The following is a 16,517-nucleotide window of genomic DNA, read 5'->3' on the forward strand; positions in this document are numbered from 1 at the left end:
GCTGTGCCCTGCCACGTGTTGCTGTGGCCCAGTCTGGTGATCTGGAAAATAATGAGAAAGTGTTGGTTTCTAATCTATCTAATTCCTTTCCGCTTGTGAGTAAACAGTATTTCTTGTTGTTTCTTTGTCAGTGTTGATGTGGAGAGTGTCTGGTTTGCCTACTCTGGAACATGCAACATATCATTGTCCTTGAAGGGTCTCTTTCAAACCTATACTATATCAGTGTGTGTGAGAGAGAGAGAATCATATCTATCTATATTTATGACTGGATGGCTCTCTGTCAGGAGGGCTCTGAATACATTTTCTTGCCCTAGTGAAGAGAATTGGACTGGATGGCCTTAAGTATTTTCTGTTGGTCATGGGGGTTCTGTGTGGGAAGTTTGCCCCATTTCTGTCGTTTGTGGGTTTCAGAATGCTCTTTAATTGTAGTGAACTATAAATCCCAGCAACTACAAATCCCAAATGTCAAGGACTATTCACATTTGGGCATATTGAGTACTCGTGCCAAGTTTGGTCCAGATCCATCATTGTTTGAGCCCACAATGCTCTCTGGATGTAGGTGAACTACATCTCCCAAACTCAAGGTCAATGCCCACCAAACCCTTCCAGTGTGTTCTGTTGGTCATGGAAGTCCTGTATGCCATGTTTGGTTCAATTCCATCATTGGTGGAGTTCAGAATGCTCTTTGATTGTAGGTGAACTATAAATCCCAGCAACTACAACTCCCAAATGTCAAGGTCTATTTCCCTTAAACTCCATCTGTGTTCATATTTGGGCATATGGAATATCCATGCCAAGTTTGGTCCAGATCCATCATTGTTTGAGTCCACAGTGCTCTCTGGATGTGGGTGAACTACAATTCTCAAACTCAAGGTCCATGTCCACCAAACCCTTCCAGTTTTTTCTGTTGGTCATGGGAGCCCTGTGTGCTAAGTTTGGCCCAATTCCATCATTGGTGGAGTTCAGAATGCTCTTTGATTGTAGGTAAACTATAAATCCCAGCAACGACAATTCCCAAATGACAAAATCTATTTTTTTTTGAGTGGAGGACATAAATTGGACTGTTCGGTGTCCAAATTTGGTGTCAATTCCCCCAGTGGTTTTTGAGTTCTGATGGTAGCACGAACTAAGATTACATTTTTATTTATATAGATGAAAACTGTATTCTCAATTTGCTTCTGACACAATAAATAAATATTTGGCAAGGTGGATCATCATAGAATCATAGAATCAAAGAGTTGGAAGAGACCTCCTGGGCCATCCAGTCCAACCCTCTGCCAAGAAGCAGGAATATTGCATTCAAATCACCCCTGACAAATGGCCATCCAGCCTCTGCTTAAAAGCTTCCAAAGAAGGAGCCTCCACCACACTCCGGGGCAGAGAGTTCCACTGCTGAACAGCTCTCACAGTCAGGAAGTTCTTCAAAAGGAACAGGAGTTATCATAATATCTGGGGACTCAAACAATCATGCCTTTTAGATGAAGGGCTAGAAGGCATGATCATCAAGTTTGCAGACGACACCAAATTGGGAGGGAGAGCCAATAGTCCAGAGGACAGGAGCAGAATTCAAAACGATCTTGACAGATTAGAGAGATGAATGGCCAAAACTAACAAAATGAAGTTCAACAGTGACAAATGCAAGATACTCCACTTTGGCAGAAAAAATGAAATGCAAAGATACAGAATGGGGGACAATGCCTGGCTCGAGAGCAGTACGTGTGAAAAAGATCTTGGAGTCCTCGTGGACAACAAGTTAAACATGAGCCAACAATGTGATGTGGCGGCAAAAAAAGCCAATGGGATTTTGGCCTGCATCAATAGAGCATAGTGTCTAGATCTAAGGAAGTAATGCTACCCCTCTATTCTGCTTTGGTTAGACCACATCTGGAATATTGTGTCCAATTCTGGGCACCACAATTCAAGAGAGATATTGACAAGCTGGAATGTGTCCAGAGGAGGGCGACTAAAATGATCAAGGGTCTGGAGAACAAGCCCTATGAGGAGCGGCTTAGGGAACTGGGCATGTTTAGCCTGAAGAAGAGAAGGCTGAGAGGAGATATGATAGCCATGTATAAATATGTGAGAGGAAGCCACAGGGAGGAGGGAGCAAGCTTGTTTTCTGCTTCCTTGGAGACTAGGACGCAAGGGAACAATGGCTTCAAACTACAAGAGAGGAGATTCCATCTGAACATTAGGAAGAACTTCCTGACTGTGAGAGCCGTTCAGCAGTGGAACTCTCTGCCCCGGAGTGTGGTGGAGGCTCCTTCTTTGGAGGTTTTTAAACAGAGGCTGGATGGCCATCTGTCAGGGGTGATTTGAATGCAATATTCCTGCTTCTTGGCAGGGGGTTGGACTGGATGGCCCATGAGGTCTCTTCCAACTCTTTGATTCTATGATTCTATGATTCTAAGGTAAAAGAGGACTGACCACTGTGTAAAAAAAGACATAGTTGACTTTATCTCAAGACTCACAAGTTCCTTCAGCCTTACTTTTCTCGCAGCGCTGTCCTCTCCATCCCGGTGGGCAGTCGCAGGCTCCTGTGGCGGGATGGCACCGGACTCCACGCTCACAGTCGCACAGCTCCTTGCATTCTCTTCCATGTGTTCCCTCTGGGCATGCTGCAAGGAGACGAGAAAGTCACAAAAGGGGGTTCAATGTCAGCCTAATCCACTTATTTGATTGACCGCTTTAAAAAAACTGACCAATTAAAATAGCATCAATTTATTGGTTGATATTATTATTATTGTCCTGAATACAGATTCCACCAGCCCTCCCTATCCATGGGTTCTGTATCAGTCGATTCAAAAATAGAATCATAGAGCCAAAGAATTGGAAGAGCCCCCCAAGGATCATCCAGACCAACCTCTTTCTTCCAGGCAGGAAAACACAATCAAAGCCCACCCAACGGCCATTAATAACAACAACATTATTATTATTATTATTATTATTATTATTATTATTATTATGGACAATATCAAGCATGGACAAGTAAAAAATGTGGTCAGCAAAGAATATATCCAAAGAGTCTGAAAGCTTTTGAAGAGCAAATTAAATGGCAGAAATACGATCAGGGCTATCAACACGTGGGCCATCGCCGTCACTGCTGGGATTGTGAACTGGACACAAGCAGAGCTGGATGATCTGGATGAACATTAGTTTGGCTTCAGTAAGATGGAATGTGTCCAGAGGAAAGTGACTAAAACAATCAGGGGTCTGGAAAACAAGCCCTATGAGGAGCGGTTTAAAGAGCTGGGCATGTTTAGCCTGTAGAAGAGAAGGCTGAGAGGAGACATGATAGCCATGTATAAATACATGAGAGGAAGTCACAGGGAGGAGGGAGCAAGCTTGTTTTCTGCTTCCCTGGAGACTAGGACGCGGAACAATGGCTTCAAACTACAAGAGAGGAGATTCCATCTGAACATGAGGAAGAACTTCCTGACTGTGAGAGCCGTTCAACAGTGGAACTCTCTGCCCTGGAGTGTGGTGGAGGCTCCTTCTTTGGAAGCTTTGAAACAGAGGCTGGATGGTCATCTTTCAGGGGTGATTTGAATGTAATATTCCTGCTTCTTGACAGGGGGTTGGACTGATGGCCCATGAGGTCTCTTCCAACTCTAGGATTCTATCATTCTATGATTCTAGGACGCAAAACAATGGCTTCAAACTACAAGAAAGGAGATTCCATCTGAACATGAGGAAGAACTTCCTGACTGTGAGAGCTGTTCAACAGTGGAACTCTCTGCCCTGGAGTGTGGTGGAGGCTCCTTCTTTGGAAGCTTTGAAACAGAGGCTGGATGGTCATCTTTCAGGGGTGATTTGAATGTAATATTCCTGCTTCTTGGCAGAATGGGGTTGGACTGGATGGCCCATGAGGTCTCTTCCAACTCTAGGATTCTATCATTCTATGATTCTAGGACGCAAAACAATGGCTTCAAACTACAAGAGAGGAGATTCCATCTGAACATGAGGAAGAACTTCCTGACTGTGAGAGCCGTTCAGCAGTGGAACTCTCTGCCCTGGAGTGTGGTGGAGGCTCCTTCTTTGGAAGCTTTTAAGCAGAGGCTGGATGGCCATCTGTCAGGAGTGCTTTCAATGCAATATTCCTGCTTCTTGGCAGAATGGGGTTGGACTGGATGGCCCAGGAGGTCTCTTCCAACTCTAGGATTCTACCATTCTATGATTCTATCTCTGAGCTTTCTTCTTAAAAAAGTCCAATAGGATCAAATGTGAGCAGTTACGAGTCTAGTTGCAGTGGAATCACCCTCGACTCCAGTAACTGGAAATTGGGAGGAAGTATGATGGCTTCGACCTACAAAATGACCCAACCAGTTATTCTGAAACTTGGCCAATTGGGCAAGAGATACGTGAGGGTGTTCTCTGCCAATTTTAAGGGGGGAAAGGAACAAGAAAGCCCTTTTATAGGAGGCTTACAAGAATCTCTTTTTTTTTTCAATAGCTTAACCTTTGAGCGACTTACACAACTTTTTCTTTCCTCATAGATTGCCAGCCAATTTCTCCATTTGGACTGCACCGCTTTGGAGAAAGCCTTTTGTGTTCAGCCAAGACGGAAATCAGCCTCTAGAAGAGACCCACTGAATCAATGGGGTTTGCATAAGTGTGGACTTACGATCCAGCAGTTGATGTCATGGTGCAAATGGGCCAGGCTGTAGCACAGCTGGTTAATCGCTAGCTGCAATAAATCACTGCTGATTGAAAGGTGGCGAGTTCAAAGCCTGAGTTGGGGCTGAACTCCCGACTGTTACATAGCGCAGCTTACTGTTCACCTAAGCAGTTCAAAAATAGCTGTGCTGTGAGTAGAGAAATTATGGACCACTTAAAGCAGGGAGGTTAATTTATGACACCATAAAAATGCCAGAAAGCAAGGAGGAAATACTATGATCAAAAGGCTTAGAGAATCATAGAATCAAAGAGTTGGAAGAGACCTCATGGGCCATCCAATCCAACCCTGTTGAGATTAATTTCACAATTCAGCAGCAGATCAGTTGCACAACTTCAGCGCTTTCCAGTAGCTTCTTCCTGCCCAGTATTTTCAGTCAACTGCTCCCACAAACTGCAGTCACTCTGGAACTCTTTTACAGACACTTGAGCACATGCCCGGCCATTGTCAGTTTTACCATGGTCTTTCCCCCAGTCTAGATGGCATTACAAACTTACCACAGCACACAGTTATATCTTGTCTTAGCAGACAGGCTCTTTTAATCAATTACATATAGCCTTCGACGAACAGCATCACAGCACAAGGAGAGAGAATACACTGTACATGACTTCCTTATATACAATTCTGTACCTTTACACATAGCAATCTCTGATTGGTTACCAACTCACTGACTTAACTCAGACCCAGGATTACATCATTCACAATCACCTGGACTAGGCCAGAACACATTCCCCAAATGATTCCCTATATACAGTTAATGCATGTAGTTTGAATCTATTGTCTCCAGGGAAGTAGAAAACAAGCTTGCTCCCTCCTCCCTGTGGCTTCCTCTCACATATTTATACATGGCTATCACATCTCCTCTCAGCCTTCTCTTCTGCAGGCTAAACATGCCCAGCTCTTTAAGCCGCTCCTCATAGGGCTTGTTCTCCACACCCTTGATCATTTTAGTCGCCCTCCTCTGGACACATTCCAGCTTGTCAACATCTCTCTTGAATTGTGGTGCCCAGAACTGGACACAATATTCCAGGTGTGGTCCAACCAAGGCAGAATAGAGCATGGCTAGCATGACTTCCCTGGATCTAGACACTAGACTCCTACTGAGTCTGGAGCAACTGGGGATTCCTAAAGAAAGAGTCTCTGGAGCTTTCTATTTCCACTCTCAGGGGCTCATATGCCCCCAACTCCTGGACATGGAGGGCTGGCTAGAATTCTGCTTTTAATAGTATCTGACCTCAGTTGAAAGGCCGACTGAGAAGATGCTCCAGAATGTAACAGGCCGGCAATTGCAAGACGTACAGGCGTTCTTTCTACTTACGGCTTTGGCACTTCTCTCCGGTCCATCCAGGACGGCAACGGCAGTGCCCAGTCTCTTGGTCACAAAGCCCCCCATGGAGACAACCACAGTTTTCTTGGCAACCATGCCCATACTTTCCTTCAGGGCACTCTGCAGGAAAGAGAACATTTCAGCGCAATGATTTCAAAAATGTCAGTAAGGAGAAATAATGTCAAAACTCCCCACATCAGTTTTCAAGGATGAATACTTTGGCTGTATTGTCGAAGGCTTTCATGGTTGGAATCACTGGGTTGTTGTAGGTTTTTTCGGGCTATATGGCCATGTTCTAGAGGCATTCTCTCCTGACGTTTTGCCTGCATCTATAGCAAGCATCCACAGAGGTCTGTTGGAACTAGGAAAATGGGTTTATATATCTGTGGAATGACCAGAGTGGGACAAAGAACTCTTGTCTGTTGGAGCTAGGTGTGAATGTTTCAACTGACCACCTTGATTAGCATTTGATGGCCTGGCAGTTGTTTGGTGTGGCTTGTTAGTGCCTGGGGCAATCTTTTGTTGAGAGGTAGTTAGCTGTCCCTGATTGTTTCCTCTCTGTTGTTTTGCTGTTGTAGCAAACGCACCTGATGAACCAACCTGGGCACAACATATTATTTGAGAACACAGAAATGCTGGACCACTCTAACAACCTCCATGTCAGATTACACAGAGAAGCCACTGAAATCCATAAGGCCCTTCACTAGAAACGTTAAAAAAGAACCTTAAAACCTGGCTCTTCTGCTGCGCCTTTGGCGAGTAGGTGGACAACACGACACTATTGCTTCCCTCAACGCTTCTGCCACTGGAGTACATGCCCTCCAAATGGGGAGTTTAGTTTCACAACCCTGTGTGTTTTTATGAACTCTGTACCAGGAGCTCCAATTTTATTTCCTTTCTATTAAGTGTTTGCATGCATTCTAAAGTTTCAGGGATTCTGCAAAAAAGGTGGCTTCCTTTGGTTTGCAGTCATAGGGCAAGCCACCTGTCTATCATTGTTAAGTTTGGATCCGCCCCTTCTCTCAGGGAGATGGGAAGAGGGAGCCATTTTTAGTTAGTCTGAGTGAGGAAAGCTAAGTTAGAGGACGTGGACAAGCTTCACCTGTACAAAAGCTACATTTCTTAAGACCATCCAGGGAAAGTGAAGTCCAGGAAATTCCAGGGACATTCCAGGGGAAAACAGTCCCAAAGCTCTGGCAGAGAGCTCACAGCCTCTCAGCCTTACGGCATCTGAGGGAAACAGCCCTAAAGTCTCTAAGAAATTCCGGAGGGAAAACAGCTTTACAGACCCAGAGAACTCCAGCTGGAGAATCTGCAAGCCTTTACTGGTAGGTCTACTCGGTGCTCAAGACACAGTTTGAATCCGGTAGTAGGACCCACATCAGTAAGGATTAGATTATAGTCAACCTGGAAGAGGTTAAAAAAGAGTTTCCCTCTAAAGTAAAGGAACAGTTAATGAAGACAGTTGCCTGTCCCTTGTGGACAAGATTAAGGGAGCCACCAGTTAATTCAAAGCCTTGAAGCATTTGTTTGACCCATTGAAGATTTGAGAAATATCTGTTGGATTTGTTCAATAATAAAGGACTTTGTTACATCATTAAAGACTCTAAAGACTATCTCTACAGGAAAATCCTTAAAGGCCTCTTTCGAGGTGCCCCTGGCTTCCCGCTGGGCACAAGGTGCACATCCTATTCCAAAAGTAAATTATTATAGGCCCAGCGCATGACAGAACAGAAACAATCACCTCTCAACAAAAGATTGCCCCAGGCACTAACAAGCCACACCAAACAACTGCCAGGCCATCAAGTGCTAATCAAGGTGGTCAGTTGAAACATTCACACCTAGCTCCAACAGACAAAAGTTCTCTGTCCCACCCTGGTCATTCCACAGATATATAAACCCACTAGCTGTCCCCTGCCAGGCGTTGCTGTGGCCCAGTCTGGTGATCTGGAAAATAAAGTAATGAGAAAGTGTTGGTTTCTAATATATGTAATTCCTTTCTGCTTGTAAGTAAACAGTATTTCTTGTTGTTTCTTTGTCAGTGTTGATGTGGAGAGTGTGAACTATATTGGGATTATATTGTTGATGTGGAGAGTGTGAACTATATTGGGACTTACTGGGATTTATAGTGAACTATAAATCCCAGTAAGTACAAATCCCAAATGTCAAGGTCTATTTCCTCCAAACTCCATCTGTGTTCATATTTGGGCATATGGAATGTTTGTGTCAAGTTTGGTCCAGATCCATCATTGTTTGAGTCCACAGTCCTCTCTGGATGTAGGTGAACTACAACTCCCAAACTCAAGGTCAATGCCTACCAAACCCTTCCAGTGTGTTCTGTTGGTCATGGAAGTCCTGCATGCCATGTTTGGTTCAATTCCATCATTGGTGGAGTTCAGAATGCTCTTTGATTGTAGGTGAACTATAAATCCCAGCAACTACAACTCCCAAATGTCAAGGTCTATTTTCCCTGAACTCCATCTGTGTTCGTATTTTGGCGTATTGAGTGCTTGTGCCAAGTTTGGTCCAGATCCATCATTGTTTGAGTCCACAATGCTCTCTGGATGTGGGTGAACTACAATTCCCAAACTCAAGGTCAATGCCCACCAAACCTTTCCAGTTTTTTCTGTTAGTCATGGGAGCCCTGTGTGCTAAGTTTGGCCCAATTCCATCATTGGTGGAGTTCAGAATGCTCTTTGATTGTAGGTGAACTATAAATCCCAGCAACGACAATTCCCAAATGACAAAATCATTTTTTTTGAGTGGAGGACATAAATTGGACTGTTAGGTGTCTTGTGTCCAAATTTGGTGTCAATTCCCCCAGTGGTTTTTGAGTTCTTACTTCCAACAGACCTCACTACCTCTGAGGATGCTTGCCATAGATGCAGGCGAAACTTCAGGAGAGAATGCCTCTAGAACATGGCCATATAGCCCGAAAAAACCTACAACAACCCGATACTTTGGCTATCTAATTATCCTGGCCATGGTTATGGGCCCAGCAGAATAGTAAAGTTTTTATCGACTATTACAGAGTGGCAGTATTTTGAGCAAATTAATATCACCCATCTATCCCATTGTATTTCTGCATCCGTATCACGCATCAACCCAGTTGTATTTTTGCACTAATCTCAGGGAGTTGGGGTGTGTGGGGAGTCCTGCTTTTCTCTCTCTTGCTGATAAGCTCTTGGATTCTTTGTCAGAGGTTCCTACCCAGTTCACAGGCCAATCCGATCCATCCCTCTGGGCATGTACAGAGTCCAGTGACGGGATCACACATCCCACCATGTTGACAGAGGCACGGTAGTTGGCAGCCTGCACCATAGAAGCCGTCTGGACAAACTTTGAGAAGAAGAAAAACAATAATAACAATAATTTATTCCTAGGTCATAAATGTCATTTCCTAATTGGTTCCATCATAAAAACATGGGAAAAGTTTATTAAACTGGACAAAACTTTGTTTTGGTGGGAGGGACATCCTGCGATAGCACATTTTGGTGTAGTTTTTCAATGAATATCTCATGGAGTCTCAATCAATTCAATATCGTTTGTGGCAGTCACAAAAATAATATTATAATAATAAGAAAACTTTATTTATACCCCGCCACCATCTCCCCGACGGGGGACTCGGGGCGGCTTACATGAGGCCAAGCCCAAACAACAAATTACAACAGAGCAAAACCGAAAACGCAAACCGAAAACGCAAACAATAAACAACAGCATCATAATTACATAAAACATGTGAATACATAACAACATAAAATTACAATAAGCAAAAACATAGTGACAATGAGCGGGCTACATGTAATAATTAAAATAAAACTAATTACAAATTAATTAAAAACTTGGGTGAGATAAAGGAAAAGTAGCTTATTTGCGGAGGAGGGCTCATTATAGCGGGGTTGTGGAATCAAGCTTGCCCACGGCAGGGGGGGAGGTATACGCCAATGACAGAACGTTGAGCAATAGTGTGAGGTTGTATACCTACTCACCAAAGGCGCCCCGGAAGTGCCAGGTTTTAAGGTCCTTTTTAAAGGTTTCTAAGGTAGGGGCTTTCCTAATTTCTCCCTTGTACTTACAAGGCGAACTTGTGAAATTGGCAGGGGCAAAAGAAGGGCTTCCCCAGAAGATCGGAGGGCCCAAATTGGTTCATGGAGGGAGACACGGTCACCAAGGTAGGTGGGTCCCAAACCGTTTAGAGCTTTACCCGCCACGCGTTGCTGTGGTCAGCCTTCTCTCCCTCTTTCTCTGCTTCTTTCACTCCTTCCTTCATTCCGTTTTCTTCTTTCCTTTCTTCCTTCTCTACCTGTTTACTTCCTTCCTTAGCTGTTTGCTTTCATCCTTCCTTCTCCTTATTTCTTTCCTTCCCTGCGACTTTCTCTGCTTCTTTCTCTTTTTCCTTTGCTGCGTCTTTCCTCCCTTCCCTTTTTTCTTTCCTTCTCTCCTCCTTCCTTCTGTACCTCTTTCCTTCCTCCTCCCTTTTTCTTTTCCTTCCTCTTTGTCTCCTTTCTTCCCTTTCTCTTTCCTTCCTTCCTTCGCTCTGTAGTTCCATGCTTCCCTTTCTTTCTTTCTTTCTTTCTTTCTTTCCTTCCCTTTCTCTTCTTCATTTGCTTTCTTTCCTCCCTTGCCTTTTCTTCTGTCCTTTCTTCCTTCCTTTCCTTTGTTCCTACACCTTCCCTTCCACTCCTTTCTTCTTCCTTCCTTCCTTTCTCCATTGTTTCCCATGCTCCTACTCTCTCTTTCTTCTTTCTTTCCTACCTTTCTTCCCTCATATACTTTCCCAATTTCTCCTTCCTTCCTTTTTTCATACACCTTTCCTTCCCCTTCCCTCCTTTTGTTTATTTCCTACCTTTCTTCTCTGATATACCTACCTTAGTACCTTCCTTCCTTCCTTCCTACACCTTCCCTTCCCCTCCCCTTCCCACTTTTCTTCTTTCTTTCCGTCTTTTCTTCCTTCCTTCCTATTTACACCCCTTCCCCTCATTTCCGTCCTTCCATCCCTCACCTGCTTCCTTCCCTCCTTCCCGTTCCTCATCGTCCCCGATGGCGGCGTCCTTCCTTCCCTGGAGCCAGATGCCGGGGTGCAGGGATGGCCTGGGCCAGGTGTGGTGGTGGGTCAGTGGAGCTCCTTAAACAGGGGGGGTAGACCACTCCCTATAACTATCCCCAATTATTAATCTGGCTGCACGAACGTTGGACAAGTTGTAATTTCCGGACCGTCTTCAAGGGTAGCCCCATGTAGAGTACATTACAGTAGTCTAGTCTAGAGGTAACTAAGGCATGAACCACCATGGTCGAGTCAGATTTCAGGAGGTAAGGTCGCAGTTGGCGCACAAGTTTTAATTGTGTGAAGGCCCTCCCGGCTACCGCTGACACCTGCGCATCAAGCGTCAGCGGTGAGTCCAGGAGGACCCCCAAACTGCGGACCTGTGATTTCAGGGTTTCTGGAGGATAACAGCTACTGTCAAAGTAAGGACCAAACAATTAAACAGGAAATTCAAACTAGGAACAGAAAAAAAAAATCAAATTTTGTTGCACAGTGTTATCAGTTGGTGCTTAATTTGGATACCTATATACCTGAGTTAAATTTTGTTACATAGTGTAATCAAGGATGTCATGACCTCCTTTCCTGGTGTTGTGGGAAACCATGAAAGTAGGCCATTCCTTGGTCTGTAGCTCACTTGAAGCAAGGGAGAGAGTTTCCTTGGAAACGAGGCAGTGAAGGAGAGAGCCACAGTGTGGGAGAAAGAAAGCAACTGTCAGATGGAACTTTGCTTGTAACCGTACTGTATGCTTTGAGAAATAAAGCCTTTCCAATCGGTCTGTGGGGTAATTTCCTCTCTAGAAAACCGCAGATCAAGACAAATGAGACATAAAAGGGGGACCATCAAACTATAACAAAACAAAATGTCATGAGAGAATCATAGAATCCTAGAGTTGGAATGGGCCATCCAGTCCAACCCCATTCTGCCAAGGAATATTGCATTCAAAGCACCCCCGACAGATGGCCATCCAGCCTCTGTTTAAAAGCTTCCAAAGAAGGAGCCTCCACCACACTCCAGGGCAGAGAGTTCCACTGCTGAACGGCTCTCACAGTCAGGATGTTCTTCCTCATGTTCAGATGGAATCTCCTTTCTTGTAGTTTGAAGCCATTGTTTCGCATCCTAGTCTCCAAGGAAGCAGAAAACAAGCTTGCTCCCTCCTCCTCCCTGTGGCTTCCTCTCACGTATTTATACATGGCTACCATGTCTCCTCTCAACCTTCTCTTCTTCAGGCTAAACATGCCCAGCTCTTTAAGCTGCTCCTCATAGGGCTTGTTCTCCAGATCTTTGATCATTTCAGTCGCCCTCCTCTGGACACATTCCAGCTTGTCAACATTTCCTTTCAATTGTGGTGCCCAGAATTGGACACAATATTCCAGGTGTGGTCTAATCAAGGCGGAATAGAGCATGGAGAGCATGACTTCCCTGAATCTAGACACTATGCTCCTATTGATGCAGGCCAAAATCCCATTGGCTTTTTTGCCGCCACATCACATTGTTGGCTCATGTTTAACTTGCTATCCACGAGCACTCCAAGATCTTTTTCACACGTACTGCTCTTGAGCCAGGCATCGTCCCCCATTCTGTATCTTTGCATTTCCTTTTTTTCTGCCTAAGTGGAGTATCTTGCATTTCTCACTGTTGAACTTCATTTTGTTAGTTTTGGCCAATCATCTCTCTAATCTACTAAGAATGGTTCTGGAACATGGACATACAGCCTGGGAAACTCACAGCAACCCTACAACGAAACTTCAAAATGCAAATCTGAATTACCGACTATAACGAAGATCAATGTCAATCTTGGCAGGGGGGAAGGCAATCCCACTCTGCCAGCAGTGTAAAGATGTTAACGTTCAACTGGACACTACTTTAATGACGATAAAAGGACTATGACAAGGGGGAAAGACTCTCTTATTCCACCTCAGTATTACTATCAAGTGACCAACTGTATTAACGGTGTTAATTACTGATGTAATTGGTAGTTTCGCCGCCACCACCTCAATTAATGTCTGAGGAAAACATAAGTGTGAATGTGAAATAGGTAAAGTGGATTCAAGCTCTTGCTCTTCTTTAATGGCTGCTTCTCTTGCTGACCGGACTGAAATTAAGTTGACTTTAGGCTTGCTGAGATCTATTGAGAGTGACAGACCGAGGCAGACACGAGGTTAAGATGAAAATTAGAAACAGGTTTATTGGTGAACAAATCAACTCTTAATATGAGTGGTACATAAGCGTAATGCGTTTCAGAGGCTTAGCTGGTTAGACAAACAGTCTTCTCTTAAGACTTTAACTTTTGTTTCTTGTGAGTTCCTTGCTTCACACTGTTCACTACACTGACACAGTGTGTCCCTGAGAACAGCCCACTGACTGCCTCGCAGAGCAAACCAGGCTTTCCTTCACTGACCCTACTATGTACAGTGACTCAGGAACCTTTGCCTTTCCTATGCTCTAACCCCAAGGCTCACTTCAAAAGTTCTCTCTCCCTGTCTAAATTCCTCTCAGCTCCCTCTTCCTAAAATACTTCTTCACTCTATGATGTTTAAAGCTCTTCTCTCCAGCTTGTCAAAAGACACAGCCTTTTTTCCCTCTAAAACCTAACTCCTCCCCTGACTGCTCTAGCCAATCAGGAGTCGGCTGACTCCTCCCTCTTGCCTCTTAGCTCTCCTGCCTATCACTCAACATGTCAGCTACTGACTTTCCAGGCTTCGGCCTTCCTGGCAAAAGGTTAGATTCACCACACCGACTTATGCAATGAAACTCGTGGATTGATAAAGAAAAAAATGGATTTTGTCAATACTAGTTATATTGTAATATTAGCTGTTAATACCTTGCTGACAGGTGTCTCCCGTCCATCCAGGCGCACAGAGGCACTTCCCACTGATGTGGTCACAAGGAGCCCCATTGGAACAGTGGCATTCCTGGCTGCAATTCTCCCCATAGCGGTGAGCCTGGCAAGCTGCAAGGGGAACAGGCACATGAGTGGCACCTTGCAGGCGCATGCAGCCAACGCCATACCTTTTGAGACCATGAGGCACATACTTTGATTGCAGTTTGGGCCGATCCAGCCAGGAGGACAAAGGCAATGTCCCATCACAGGATCGCAACGGGCTCCATTGAGGCAACGGCAGGTCCCTCGACACTCCATCCCATAAAAACCATCAGGGCAGGCTGCAGGATAAGAAAAAAGACATGGGAGGCCAAAAGGCAATTGATATGAAGGAATGTTTGTGGGAACTGTCCTTCCTTTCTGGGAGTTGTAGTCCACCCACAACCAGAGAAACTGTGACCTCCACTGATTACGGACCTGGACCACACTTGGCACACAGAACCCCCTTGACTAACTCAACCTACTGGAGGGGTTTGAGGGGACTGACCCATCATAGTGGGAGTTGTAGTTTATCCTACAGCCAAAGAGCAGACTGAACCTCAGCGATGATGCATCCAGAGCAAACTTGCCCGATAGGCTTGGGTAACCACGGGAAAATTTGGTTCTAAACTCGTTTTGTTTTTAGGGGGCCCTTGTGTTTCGTTTTTTTTAAGAATTCCGAAATTTTCCTTTTAAAAATTTTGAAATATACGAAATTTTGTAAAATTACGAATCGATTCGTTAATGGCGGACGCGATTGCGCAATATGCTAAAAAAAAACCTCCAAATGGGACAGGGGGAACTTCTGAAGCTTCCCTCTCCCTCTGTTAGTGTGATAAAACAAACAACTATATTATATTATATTATTCTAATATTATTATATTATATTGTTGTATATTATATTATATTATTATATATTATATTATACTATTCTAATATTATTATATTATATATTATTATATATATTATATATATTATATTATATTATTATAATAATATAATATAATAATATTATTATTATATATTATATTATAATTGTATATTATATTATATTATATTATATTATATTATATTGTATTGTATTGTATTGTATTGTATTGTATTATGTTTTATACTAGCTGTACCTGGCAACGCATTCCTGTGGCATAGAGTGAGGGTATGAAAAATAAAGTAATGAGAAATTTTGGGCAAGAAGGATGCCAGGAGAAAGAGGAGGGAGGGGGAATGTGGGATTTGCTAGCTGGAAGGAAGGAAGGAAGGAAGGAAGGAAGGAAGGAAGGAAGGAAGCCCAGTGCAGCCCACAGTGAGGCAAGAAGAAGCATGAGGAAAGAGGAGGGAAGCAGCAGAGCAAAGGGACCGGAAATGGGGTAAATGCGAGATTGTAAAACTTGCATCAGACATACGAAAATAATTATGAAATAATTACGAAATAATTACAAAATAATTACGAAAATTGGAAAAATTGTTTCGATTCTTAATTACTCCTCACACTATTCCTGCATGGCTCAATATTGGATCATAAGCTAATTTAAATACGAATTAATAACGAATAACGAAATTAACAAACTGGATTGTCCAAGCCTATTGCCCGATATAACAACAGGCACCTCCTAAAATATGAACGTGCTGTTCACCAAAAATATGAAGCCGTCAGAAGGAAGAGAGAGTATGGTTGTTGAACCAGCTGTATATTTAAATTTCTCTTTACTTTAATTGTTGAAGTATATCCCACTGGTTATACCAATATCAGGGGAGACTAGAGCAGAGAAGGGGAGAGACACTTGGTATTTTAAAAGGTAGGAACTGGGAAACACTAGAACTGAGAGACTTAAAATGCTTCTTCAAATGAATTCCGCTGCCACCATTCCAGTATTAATCAGGCTGAGGTAATATTGTGAGTTTGTTCTGTAACACACACTATGCCACTATAGTTTCTTAGTGGCTGCTGTGAAGCTGACTTTAGAAATACTTTGACCACAAAGGTATACACACTGAGGCTGGTATAAGTTAATAAAAGAACAAGAATGTTTATTGAACAAGCTTAAAATAATTCAGGTACAAATGCTTAATGGTTTCAGAAAATACTGGCATGAGAAGCTTGTGGTTGCGTTAGAGTAAAATCTTAAACTCTTCTGGGTTACAAGTCTTCAAAGTTCCACCACAGAAAATTACTTCAGGAAATGAATCTCTGAAAGTAACTCCCAAAACTGCCCCTTAGGAATCTAGCCAAAAATACCCTGAATTAGACTTCACTAGGAATTGAACAGTCCACTAACTGGGCTCTGCTCCAAAATAGTATTCTAGCTATCTACTAATAGCTACTCTGAATACCTCACAAAAGACTAACCCACAACCTTATGCATTTTGTACAATTAAAATTGACTTTTTCAAACAATCCGGCAATGCCAGGTATCCAAGTTAGTTAATAATAATATTGAAGTTTTAGGTGGACTTGAGACCAAGGTTGTTGGTTTTTTTAACAAAAGCATTATCTGTGTTTTCTATTATTTCCATAAAAAGGAGTTGGGGTGAAAACAATGGACCATTCCAAATGAAGACAAATGCCCACAGAAGCAGTCTGCGTGCTCCAGATTAACTTTATGGTGCTCC

At 43.4% G+C, this 16,517-nt stretch overlaps 1 protein-coding gene across 4 annotated transcripts in view; it reads right to left on the bottom strand.

Annotated features, from left to right (window-relative positions):
• Positions 1 to 16,517, bottom strand: part of MEGF6 (multiple EGF like domains 6) — a 232,694-nt gene that overhangs the window by 39,465 nt on the left and 176,712 nt on the right. For all 4 annotated transcript variants that reach the window (XM_067472777.1, XM_067472776.1, XM_067472775.1 and 1 more), the window contains 5 exons: positions 14,081 to 14,209; positions 13,869 to 13,997; positions 9,213 to 9,341; positions 5,994 to 6,122; positions 2,490 to 2,618 (listed from right to left, as the gene is read on the bottom strand). In XM_067472777.1, the coding sequence (XP_067328878.1) occupies positions 2,490 to 2,618; positions 5,994 to 6,122; positions 9,213 to 9,341; positions 13,869 to 13,997; positions 14,081 to 14,209 (645 nt within the window). The remainder of the gene's footprint in view (positions 1 to 2,489; positions 2,619 to 5,993; positions 6,123 to 9,212; positions 9,342 to 13,868; positions 13,998 to 14,080; positions 14,210 to 16,517) is intronic.

Source organism: Anolis sagrei, chromosome 13, assembly GCF_037176765.1.
Source record: "Anolis sagrei isolate rAnoSag1 chromosome 13, rAnoSag1.mat, whole genome shotgun sequence".
Taxonomy (NCBI): domain Eukaryota; kingdom Metazoa; phylum Chordata; class Lepidosauria; order Squamata; family Dactyloidae; genus Anolis; species Anolis sagrei.